We start from the raw sequence: 10,973 nt of genomic DNA on the forward strand, positions 1-10,973 counted from the left end.
CCTTCAGACAGATATGAGAAACACCGTTCACCTAGTAAACATCAAAACCATCTATGTTTTTCTATATCCATCTTCTTGATTTATCCATGTGATTAGTTTTGACTCCGGATATTGATGTCCATAGTGCGACTATCTGAGTAGAGCTCTGTCACTTCATATGAATTTTAGTATGTTTGAGTGCGAACTCGTGTACAACAATTGGAATTTCGCATCAGGGTACTTCCTCTTGTAGTCAATAAGTATGCCAACCAAGGAGATTCTTTAGTGCCTTCGAAGGTTCTGTGTAGATACCTAAGGTCTGGAGTATAAAGGTTTAGTGGGTATGCCTCTGGTAAGACCTCCGGAGACAACACTCCGCCACTAGGGACACCTAGGGGTTTAAAGGCTTATTGCATACGCAAAATGCAATCGACGATGCCTGTGACAGTGAGTTAGGATTTTATTTCTATTTTATTTTTTCTCGAGGACTAGCAAATAATAGGTTTGGGGATATTTGATAGACAAATTTTTGTGTCTGATATAATCTCAATTGTATATATTGTTAGTGCTCGATTTTGTATTTATTTTGGCTTTTTATGTCTTTGTAGGTGTTTTTGGAAAAATAAGATTTTGCGGCGAAATTGGCTCGAAAAGTGTTTTTTGCGTTCATGGGAGGACATTTGCTATTCGGACCCTCACTTTGGATAAGGAGTAACCTAATTACTAAGGGGCATCCCATTTCCAGGCAGCTGCTAATCGCACCCCTACTCTGGATAGGGGGCAACCATCTTCTACATTTGAAATTCAAAAGGTGGGAAAGTAGATACAGTTCTGGCAGATTTAGGGTTCTTGATTTGAAGGAGTTTGAGGTCGATTAAACCTCTGATTTTCATAGGATAGACTCCTTACGGGTCTAGGAATCTGATATGGGTGTTGAAATCGATTAGACTGGGCTCAATCGACGGATTTTATCACAACAGAAAATATGGAAAGTCACGTGTGTGACCTGTTTTAGGGAATTTTAGAGAGATTAAAGTGTTGTAAACCTTCCCAAAGATTTTTATATTCTAAGGAAGAGTTTAGAATAAAAAGGAAAGCTCAAAAACGCATAGAATTCTAAAACAAGAAATTGCCGCAACTTTGTCGTGAAGAGAAGGAAAGAGATTTTGGAAGATTTGGGAGAGATTTAATCGGTATTTTTGATATAAATAGATTGTTTGGGTCATATAGAAGGGGTGTCGAGAGTTTGGGGACCTGGGGAGAGCCAGGGAAGAAGAAATCAGAGTTTTATCAAACTTTGTTTCTGTTGTTGCTGCTGCTGAAGAGGAAGAATGCGAAGAACATTGACGCACCAGAAACAGTCGCAGAACAGTGTCGTTGTTTAACAGCTGAAGAACATTAAGCTGTGCAGGACAGTCGTATTCTAGGGTCTTAAATTTCTGATCCTATAACAGTTGATTAGTAACGTATATCTTCAGTATTGCTGCACCAACTGTAACGGTGACTTCTTTAACATCTATACACCGTTGCAGATCTGCTGTTTTATATATTCTCTTCAATAAAACTACCTTTTAAGCCATGATTTATTATTTTGAACCTGTTTTCGGTATGAGGAGCTAAACCCTATTGCTGAGGCGATAGAGGAAGCTATTTTTCCAACAAAAAGCGGTACAATCTATTTAATTTAATTTATTGCAATTATTATTATGATTATTTGCCTTGGACTATTATTGAATATGCTTTTTATTTGAGTGATTGGGATCTATTTTGATGGAGTATGCTTAGTTTATAGACTCTTGATGCTTCATGTTTGGTATTTACAATTATTGCTTTTGAAAATCTACTTGTTGCAATAGTGAGAATCAAATTGAACAAGAAAATTGCATGATACAAAGATTGGATTAAATCACCTTAAACTTGGAAAATTGTGGAATCTTAGCCTCAATGCTGTTTTAATATTGATATCAATTTTGATTGAGTTTGTTATAATTTTTAGTGAGTTTTCTATTTAATATTAGAATTTAAGTCTAATTAATATCCTTCACAAGTCTGAGAATTGAACCACTTTTACCACTATCTACAAATCACATCAAAAAACATAAAAGAATACAGTTGGGAAGGATGACTCATGTTTTATAATCTTAGTTTTTTTTCTTCTTATTCTATCGAACTGCTGTCAATTGTACAAAGAAGTGAACTACCAGTATATAGACGGAAATATTTTGGGCAGCATAATTCTAATTTTTTGATAGTTTATACCTTAATCTAACGTGATACTTGTTAGCATAATTAGATTACTTCTTGAATTTTATATTTTTTCAATTTAGAATCGACAACCTTTGCTTTCTGAATTCTCTGTATAATGAACTTATATGAGAACAAATATGCTAACTTGCGGGTCAACTGTCACTGCTGAACCAGGTCATGGTTTTAACTTCTTATCGAAAGCTATTGTTTTCTTGAAGAAGACGAAGATACATCTCTAAATATCCGGCTTATTTAAAATCCCAACTGTGGTCAAGTCGCGACGGATATAAAGCCGTCGAATTCAATTTTGAACTCGCAAATTTTTTTCATGATTTAAGAACCAAGCTTCATCGAAATTGTTGGTCGATTTGTCGATCCAATTAGGTTTTGCGAAAAGGTGAAATTCTTTGGTTGGCAAAAACCCTTTTGCATATATGCTCGTCGTAATTTGACTTGATCATTCACATTATAACTTGAGATCGGTTTTTTCGTTCCAGGGTCTGCTTGAAGATCCAAAATCAAAAACTCATCCAGGGAAGTTGAAGCTACTGGTGGACTAGGAGCAGGGGTGGAAGGTACTTGTTGCGGACCATGAGTATTAGAAGATGAAGGTACTTGAGCACTACAAATTGAAGGCACTTGTTGTGGACTAGGAGCAACAGAAGATGAAGGAAATTCTGATGTTTTCTTTCTCTTGATTACAAACCTATCCATAGACATACATACCTGAACAAAGATGAAGATTGAAGATAAATTAAACAGTTTATGAAGAAAAGCATCGTTTAAAGAACTACAGACTAATGAATGAGATTTGAGAGATGCAAATCCATCCAATTACAAAACAGAGCCAGAAAATAAGCACGCTTCAAAAAGTAACTAGGTGATTCTAAACAAAACTAGGTATTTACATTCACATGATTTCAATGAATCGGAAACAGTGATTGTTTTTTCATATGCCAAAGTTCCCAATTGGCTGTTTAATGGTTTCGGTGATTACTATTTATTTATTTATTTTTTGTAATTTTGAAGTAGATCTGTTAAGTTGGATTTAAGGGGACGCATCTAGTGTATAGAATTTTCATTGGGCTTGGAAAACTAAGCCTACTAGAAGAGATTTTGAAAAACAAGGGGTCGCACTTACGCAGTGCGCACCCTTGTTACTAGTTAGCTCCGCCACTGCGTACATGCCATTTGGGAATGGAGTCCATTCGTGTCCAGGCAGTAAGTTGGCTAATATTGAGATGCTTGTCCTTCTTCACCACCTCACAACTTCTTACAGGTACATCCGCACACTTTTTTTTCTTACTTCACCTCACTGGCTCTTCTTCAGGCTTTTCTGTAAAATCTTATCTCCAGTTCTCCACAATGATCAACACTTGGCTAAGGTGTATTATATATGTATAATTCATGGGGTATTATTCTTGTATACAAAAAGGAAGTAAAGTTAGCAAAAAGAAAAAATGAAATAAAAATGAAGTAAAGGTGTACCACATGCCTAACCTAAGATTACCAAATACGCTGCAATAAAATAAATGTGAATAAAAAATCGACCGTTGGAAAAAATTCTCAGATTTAAAAACCCTCACACCCTCTCTCCTAAAGTAACCGTTGAGAAAACAAAACTAAACCCGTTTTTTCACAGTGATTTTTCGATCTGAATCCTGATCGAAAAATTATTCAATTTCAGATTCATTCAAAACCCATCAACAAGTACAGGAATCAAATCAAACCCACACAGAAAAAATGGATTCATCAAGACCAAATCAAGGGAGAAAAACTGGATTAAACCTCCCAGTTGGAATGAACTTAGATACATTTGCATTACCATCTTTATCATCATCATCATCTTCATTTCAATCACATACAAATATATCATCACCATCATCACTCCGTTCAATTTCAAACTTAGGATCACCTTCAAAATCTGCTACTTGTAGTGATAGATTCATCCCATGTAGATCTTCGTCAAGGCTACATACATTCGGTTTAACCGATTCACCGGTGAAAGAAGGCGGAAATGAGAATTATGCTAGGTTATTGAAAGCTGAATTGTTTGGTCCTGATTTTGGTTCTCCTTCTTTTGCAGGTTCTGGATCTCCGGTGAGCAGTCCGAGTAAGAATATGTTGCGGTTCAAGACGGAGAATTCGACCCCGAGTTCGCCTTTTTCTCCGACCGTTGTAGGTCATAACGTCGGCGGAGTTTCACCTGGAGGTTCTACACCAGCTAAGCAGCAGAGAAAGATATCCAAGACGCCATTTAAGGTAAAGATTTTCAACAAGTTATAGGCCACTGGGGCATATGCCCCCAATGGTTCTTCGATTGCAAATATTTTGCTCATTTGGGTTGCTAATTTGATTGCAGATTTTGGATGCACCTGCACTGCAAGATGATTACTACCTGAATCTTGTCGATTGGTCCTCGCAAAATGTCCTTGCAGTGGCATTGGGCACTTGTGTTTATCTGTGGAGTGCAACATCTAGCAAGGTGAAAATCCTGCAACTTTTCATTTTGCCGATTTTCTGTCTTGTGGAATTGAAATTTGTGGTTAAATTCCTTGTTATTGGATTTTCAGGTAACCAAGTTATGCGATTTGGGACCTGATGATGGCGTGTGTTCGGTTCAATGGACGAAAGAAGGATCATTTTTGTCGATTGGTACTAGTCTTGGTCAAGTTCAGATTTGGGATGCAACTCAGTGTAAGAGAGTGAGGACAATGTCAGGACATCAAACAAGAACTAGTGTATTGGCTTGGAGTTCTAGAATTTTGTCTTCCGGCAGTAGAGACCGTAATATACTTCAGCATGATCTTCGTGTCTCAAGTGATTACATTAGCAAGCTTGTTGGACATAAATCTGAGGTAACGGCTACTATGCTAGCACTTGATTTGTAGAACTGAAGCTCTACAGCCATTTAATTCAGTGTATCTGACACTTTTTGTTTTCCAGGTATGTGGGCTGAAATGGTCTCACGACGACAGGGAACTAGCATCTGGTGGGAATGATAATCAGCTATTGGTATGGAACCAGCATTCTCAGCAACCAATTTTAAAGCTGACAGAACATACAGCTGCCGTTAAGGCCATAGCATGGTCGCCTCACCAGAACGGCCTTCTAGCTTCCGGAGGTGGAACTGCTGATCGATGCATTCGTATCTGGAACACTGCAAATGGAAACCAATTGAACTTTGTTGACACTGGCAGTCAGGTCTGCAATCTAGCATGGAGTAAGAATGTGAATGAGATAGTTAGCACTCATGGGTATTCCCAGAATCAAATTATGGTTTGGAAGTACCCAACAATGGGGAAGGTTGCAACCCTAACTGGGCATAGTTTGAGAGTTCTTTATCTTGCAACGTCGCCTGATGGACAGGTACTGTCCCAGAGTTCTTTTCTTGCAATTGTATGCTAATCCATGAAGATGTCTAGTATGAATTCCAGATATTGACTCATCTGTTTCCACTGATTGCAGACAATCGTAACAGGTGCAGGAGATGAAACTTTGCGGTTTTGGAATGTTTTCCCTTCTCTGAGAAATCAGGTATGTATGGGGTTGTCAGTACTACAAATGTCTCAAAACCAGTAACGCAATTTATCTAATGAGATTTTGTTCTTAACAGGCACATGCTCGCGATACAAAAGTCTGGTCCATGGGACGAACTCACATTCGATGAAGTCAACTTCTCCTCATCAGAGCACTCATACTTATATCATATAATACAAATACGTTTTCATTCATAAGAAAAATTGTACAGCATGTAAATTTTAGCAGAAACAAGAAGGTTGTCTTGCAATAACAGAATGCCAATTCTTTTCCAGTTTTAAACTAAAGCAAATGTTCTAAAAATTTATGTCAGCAATACCAGTTTCACTGATTACCATATGTCTCGTAAAGATTTTACATTTTGCTCGAAGTTTCTTTCGTGTCACCAACAAGTCCTTGACAGATCAGATAGATCTCTCTTGAAGCAGCTCTTGTTGCCTTGGGCCTTAACCATGATGCCTTCTTGAAACGCGGTTTGCAAAAGTCACCAAGTTCTGCAAGCAATAACACCAACAAAAATGATAAGAAAGGGCTGTAACTTCTAAAATTCAATTTATGTGTATGGCAGTCACAACTCACAACCTTTAGTGTCTTCACTCTCAAGAAGCTTTATAACAAGGTTACCCCCAGGTCGCAAAACGCCTTCAGCGTCTGCATCGCCACCTGAACTATTCATTGCATCCTCCTCATCATCTGGAACCAACAGACCTTCACCTACAGCCAGCTCAACAGCTCGTGTCCCCAACTCAACAGATAAAGCTGCGTCTCTCGTTGTGATTCCTGAAACTGATGGACACATATCCGACAATATCACTGAGAACCCTTTTCCCTGCAACATCAAATAAACACAGAAAAGGATAAGTAAGTTCCAATGTAATGCAAACTTGCAAAGCAGGAGCAAAAATGGGCTATTGTCAATATACCTGAGGAGAGAGCTCCCTGATTTTGTTTCTTTCGATATTCATAACATCGCCGCAAACAGTTTTAACTCTTTCATCACAATGAGTTCCTGGAACCTTCACTTTCTGCACAATATTGAAATTATATGTTAGGAAGTGAGGGACATGAGTATTAGAAATTTCAAAATTCCACAGAGTTCAAAGATCAAACACCTTGAGGTCAATACCAACAACTACACCACCTGACTTAAGAGGACCCAAGCTCTGGCAAGCAACCTGAAGCCAAGCACCAGGTGCACAACCAAGATCAAGAACAGAACCACCTGGTTTTATCAATTTGTACTGTTGTTGCATTTGGAGTAACTTGAAGGCAGATCTTGCCAGGTAGCCAAGCCGCTGAGCTTCTCTGTAGAAGAAGTCTGCAGTACCTCCACTCATCTTTCTCTCTCGCTAAATTTCTATCAGTTTAGGACTGCGGTGGCAGATAGAGGGTTTTAGCTAAATTGCAGAATTCTGAATCTAAGGTCTGGTTTCAGTATGGTTTATGCTGATACAAGAGAATTCTGAATCAAGGTCGGGCATAAACTATGTCAGTTCAGAAATTTGGAAATGAAGGAATTTGATGGTTTCCGCATTCCATGATATCTTAGAACACCTTTTTCTGCCCGGGAAAAGGTGCATAAACTTGGTAAGCTTTATAGAGGTGCATCATTCGTCGTATCAAAATGGAGTGTTTAGTATATCAGGAGACATGCCAAAATTCCCAATTTACATAACCAAAATTCCCAACTTAAAACTTATTCGACACTTATAAGACTAATGCTAGTTCCATGACGCTCTCAAAAAGTTAAAATTAATATGCTCTTCTTAATCACAGTTCACGTGTGTTAACTTTTGAAATTCGATGGCGGCGCTGATAACTGCAGCCGAAAAAATTATTGTCTTCCTGGTAGTGCGACCACCCTGACTCTTAATCTTGAAGACTTCTCGGAAAGAATAAAAAGAAATCTGCAAAATCTATGTATCTGGGACTTCTACCTCTTTAACTGGCTGGACTTAAGAAGAACCAAGGCAGAGATCTGGATACAAGTGTAAGAAGTGTAGTGAATGAAATGAACCTCTCCTCTCATTTGTACACCATGGCATCAAAAATGAAGAAAAACTTAAAAGTAATCAGCTGCCGACTTTTACTCCGACCATTTCACTGGTTTTTGAGCTTTTATGCTGAAAAGATCACGGAAAACATGCAGGGTTTATAATCAACAACTGGAATCTTTTGAGCGAGTCAAAGAAGGAAATGGAGGATTGCATAAACATTTATCAGAGCAAGTGAACTTGAAAAAAAAAAACTAAAATAACATTCGTTCATTCTTTACCTTGCTCTTTTTGTGTTTGTGGGCATCACCGGTATCCTCCCCACCATCATGCTTCCTCTTCTGAAATTAAATTATAACGAAATAAGGTACACATATGTTGGCAAATCAACAAGTAGATGACAATTAACAGTCAGTCTGTTGGGATTTAGGGTGATCCAAGTGACCTAATTCATAGACTCAATACAATGTACAAGCAAAGGTTTGGGCGCCACAAACCTTATCATGATTCCCACTTCTATCCTTCTTCTTTTCCTTGTCTTTGTCTTTACTTCGGTCCTTGTCCTTGTGACGATGTTTGTGTTTCTTGTGCTCTTTGTCCTTATCCCGGTCCTTGTGCTTCTTGTGCTTCCTATCCTTGTCTTTAGACTCACCTTTTAATTTTCCTGCAATGGTAGGGATCCCTTTCTCTTCCTGTTGAACAATGATACATATCAATCAGCAGATTCAGCGTTGATAATTACCACATGTGCAGAGCTACCAACAAAAATGTGATGGAGTAGTTGCATATAGGACATGACCAAAGTCAGGTTATTGAATTTTCTTACTGAAGGAAGATCAATGGGGGTTGTTTCCTTCAGAAGAAAGGCTTGCTTGAGTATATCCATATCAAAGGGCTGTATGCGAGCTTTAGTCTCTCTTGTGTATGACGTGGTCTGGCAGAGCTGGTCCAACTCCATTCCCTCTCCTTTCCTAATTTCTGTATCTCCAACTACACTGTGAAGATAGTGGGTATCCGAGATTGACAAAGGAAGCGATCTCTTGCAAAAGAAATCATGGTGTGCCCACAATTTGTAGTGATTTATAAGATCCACAGCCCCAGTAAGCTCCCTCGGTCCTGTATATCGTATATCGTATCATTATACCCAATTAATCCCTATTTCTCAAAAATGTTAAATTGGTAAACCCAACATGAACAGCAGTACCAATTTGTATGTACACAAAAAGTAACTAATACTAGCACAAAATTATGGTCTAAAATCTCTATCACAGAAACCGTCTACAAGTTTGACTTGGATGATTGGACCTTCATATACTGTACAAATCTGAAGACTCGAGAAATAAGCGCAAGGAGACATGATAACAGACCTCAGTTTTAACACTGATGGCTAACAACTGAAATGAGATAACTCTCTAACTTACTTCTAGTGAACTGCTGATATACCTCTGTTTTATTTAGCAACGAATAACCAGCACCCTACAAAGTTCTTGTTTCATGCAACATTTTCATAAAATTAATCACAATTTTTCACGACCAAGTACAGGAATAACTTCAAACTAAAACCAAGTAATCCAATCCAAAGAGAAGAGCAAAGAAACACTCAAGAAATCCAAAGTTCATCACCTCTTCCAAACTTCTTTCCTTCAGAATCCATTACTGCAGCAGCAAAACGGCTGGGTGTTCTTATCTGAGGCAACAAAATCACAATGTCACACCATATGTTTTATACTACTTGAATTTTTAGAGTAAAATCCCCTAGCAGTAACAGGGCAGAGACACTAACCCACTTGCATCACTCAATTTAAATTCAATAAACAGTTTTTATACTTAGTACTTAACATGAGCTAGCAAATGATACCAAATTCCATTAGGATATTGAATAAAGATGTTGATACGGTACTATAACATAAGTCAAGATGTGCTCTATCGAGAAGCGGAGATATCAGATGCTCATGCAACCAGATGAAGTAGATTTACAAAGCTACTTGGGTATCACAGGTTCTTCCAAAAGTAAAAGAAATCTTATCTGGAAGTATTTAACCGTTTCTCTAGCTACCTAATGTTAAACTTCCCATTCTCTAAAGCAGTTTAGTTCATTGTTCTCAGTAGCTCTTGAATTATTCAAAACAACTACGGTTCTGTTAAACCCTAGGTGTTATCATAAGTTGACATGAATTGACAACATCTAGATAGAGATGCATGATGTTTTGTGGAGCTCAACTTGTTGCAATCATATATTTATAGTACTAAAATAACAGGATAGTCTCAACAAAAGGAGCGGGAACGAGCAAAGCCAAAGGGGATTGCGCCCCAGACACTTGAATTTTGAAGGTGCTGCCCCCTCTGATACTTTACAGCGGAAAATAAAGAGTGAAAGATAAATAAATACCTCTTATCATCCATATAAGCCCCAATTGATAACCTGTTAGTGAAATTCCCAACCCACACACTCGCAATTAGGGTTTCCTTTCTGCAACAAATTGAATCAAAAACCTCAAACTGTCAACAAAATTCGCAGCCATTATAAAAACAAAGCAAAACCCACAAAAGAAAACGAGAACTAAGATTCAAAAGAACCCTAGAATTCGAGTTTACAAAAACCCTAATTGATTGAAAACTGAAGTAAGGGGGAAAGTTAAGATACTTACCAACTACAGAATTAAAAAGTTTGGGGATTTTCTGAATCTGATGACAAATGTGGACTCTGGGGGACCCAAAATCTAGAAAGGAAATTGGAATTGACTGATTCGATTACTATTACTAGTATTTTGGATTTTCAAGAGAGAAAAAAAGATGGATATGTCAAGAAGAAGCACAAAGAGGAGACAAACGGGGGATTTTTCTCCTTTAAGAATTCTCCCTTTTCACTTTAGTATTCCTTTTCACGAATAAGATTACATATAAGCCCATAAAAAAGATATTTGGGCAGATAAACACAAGGGTAAAAGTGTCTAGGTAATTAGAGCATGTTTGGATACCGAAGTGTACAACTACAGGTGCTTCAGAAGACATTTCTAGAAGTCATTTTAACATTGTGTCCACAAACTAATTTATGACTTTTTGACTTTGAGTAAGGATCCTTTACACTTTTATTATCACATATCTCACACGTTGCACATTATTTTGAGGATATGTTTCTCTTACCAAGTTCTATATGCCTATCGAAAACACAAAATTGGTTAAAAAGATCAAGATCAACAATTCCTGGGTGAA

The 10,973-nt window shown here is 37.8% G+C and overlaps 3 protein-coding genes across 4 annotated transcripts; 1 reads left to right on the forward strand and 2 right to left on the reverse strand.

The window, feature by feature from the left end:
• Window positions 1-3,844: 3,844 nt before the first annotated feature.
• On the forward strand, window positions 3,845-6,105 carry LOC113344710 (protein FIZZY-RELATED 3-like). The gene is made up of 6 exons (XM_026588644.1): window positions 3,845-4,488; window positions 4,589-4,711; window positions 4,800-5,084; window positions 5,173-5,595; window positions 5,695-5,763; window positions 5,843-6,105. Exons 1-6 carry the CDS (start codon window positions 3,970-3,972, stop codon window positions 5,894-5,896), a joined length of 1,473 nt encoding a protein of 490 aa, XP_026444429.1. The 5' UTR covers window positions 3,845-3,969; the 3' UTR covers window positions 5,897-6,105.
• LOC113344711 (ribosomal RNA large subunit methyltransferase E-like) lies at window positions 5,894-7,335 on the reverse strand. Its single transcript, XM_026588645.1, has 4 exons — window positions 6,879-7,335; window positions 6,690-6,791; window positions 6,349-6,595; window positions 5,894-6,260 (listed from the first exon to the last, which is right to left on the reverse strand). Exons 1-4 carry the CDS (start codon window positions 7,101-7,103, stop codon window positions 6,121-6,123), a joined length of 714 nt encoding a protein of 237 aa, XP_026444430.1. The 5' UTR covers window positions 7,104-7,335; the 3' UTR covers window positions 5,894-6,120.
• Window positions 7,336-7,383: 48 nt separating this feature from the next.
• LOC113344712 (probable mediator of RNA polymerase II transcription subunit 19b) lies at window positions 7,384-10,584 on the reverse strand. 2 transcript variants are annotated; one of them, XM_026588646.1, is made up of 7 exons: window positions 10,409-10,584; window positions 10,150-10,230; window positions 9,384-9,447; window positions 8,587-8,876; window positions 8,258-8,452; window positions 8,042-8,101; window positions 7,384-7,889 (listed from the first exon to the last, which is right to left on the reverse strand). In XM_026588646.1, exons 3-7 carry the CDS (start codon window positions 9,412-9,414, stop codon window positions 7,839-7,841), a joined length of 627 nt encoding a protein of 208 aa, XP_026444431.1. In that variant the 5' UTR covers window positions 9,415-9,447; window positions 10,150-10,230; window positions 10,409-10,584; the 3' UTR covers window positions 7,384-7,838. The 2 variants fall into 2 exon arrangements, with proteins under 2 accessions (XP_026444431.1, XP_026444432.1); XM_026588647.1 differs by lacking the exon at window positions 10,409-10,584 and having other exon boundaries at window positions 10,150-10,380.
• Between the last annotated feature and the right edge of the window lie 389 nt (window positions 10,585-10,973).

This window comes from Papaver somniferum, unplaced genomic scaffold (assembly GCF_003573695.1).
Source record: "Papaver somniferum cultivar HN1 unplaced genomic scaffold, ASM357369v1 unplaced-scaffold_79, whole genome shotgun sequence".
NCBI classification, from domain to species: domain Eukaryota; kingdom Viridiplantae; phylum Streptophyta; class Magnoliopsida; order Ranunculales; family Papaveraceae; genus Papaver; species Papaver somniferum.

What these genes read in the sequence shown, in the direction of transcription:
- LOC113344710 (XM_026588644.1), top strand. Translation starts at nt 3,970, where the DNA reads ATGGATTCATCAAGACCAAATCAAGGGAGAAAAACTGGATTAAACCTC. An exon ending in GGAGTGCAACATCTAGCAAG is followed by an intron (nt 4,712 to 4,799) that starts GTGAAAATCCTG and finishes TTGGATTTTCAG; the next exon opens with GTAACCAAGTTATGCGATTT. An exon ending in TCCCTTCTCTGAGAAATCAG is followed by an intron (nt 5,764 to 5,842) that starts GTATGTATGGGG and finishes TGTTCTTAACAG; the next exon opens with GCACATGCTCGCGATACAAA.
- LOC113344711 (XM_026588645.1), bottom strand. Translation starts at nt 7,103, where the DNA reads ATGAGTGGAGGTACTGCAGACTTCTTCTACAGAGAAGCTCAGCGGCTT. An exon ending in TTGTTGGTATTGACCTCAAG is followed by an intron (nt 6,792 to 6,878) that starts GTGTTTGATCTT and finishes AATATTGTGCAG; the next exon opens with AAAGTGAAGGTTCCAGGAAC. An exon ending in TCAGGGAGCTCTCTCCTCAG is followed by an intron (nt 6,596 to 6,689) that starts GTATATTGACAA and finishes TTGATGTTGCAG; the next exon opens with GGAAAAGGGTTCTCAGTGAT.
- LOC113344712 (XM_026588646.1), bottom strand. Translation starts at nt 9,414, where the DNA reads ATGGATTCTGAAGGAAAGAAGTTTGGAAGAG. An exon ending in AGGAAAGAAGTTTGGAAGAG is followed by an intron (nt 8,877 to 9,383) that starts GTGATGAACTTT and finishes TACGATATACAG; the next exon opens with GACCGAGGGAGCTTACTGGG. An exon ending in CCCCCATTGATCTTCCTTCA is followed by an intron (nt 8,453 to 8,586) that starts GTAAGAAAATTC and finishes ATTGTTCAACAG; the next exon opens with GAAGAGAAAGGGATCCCTAC.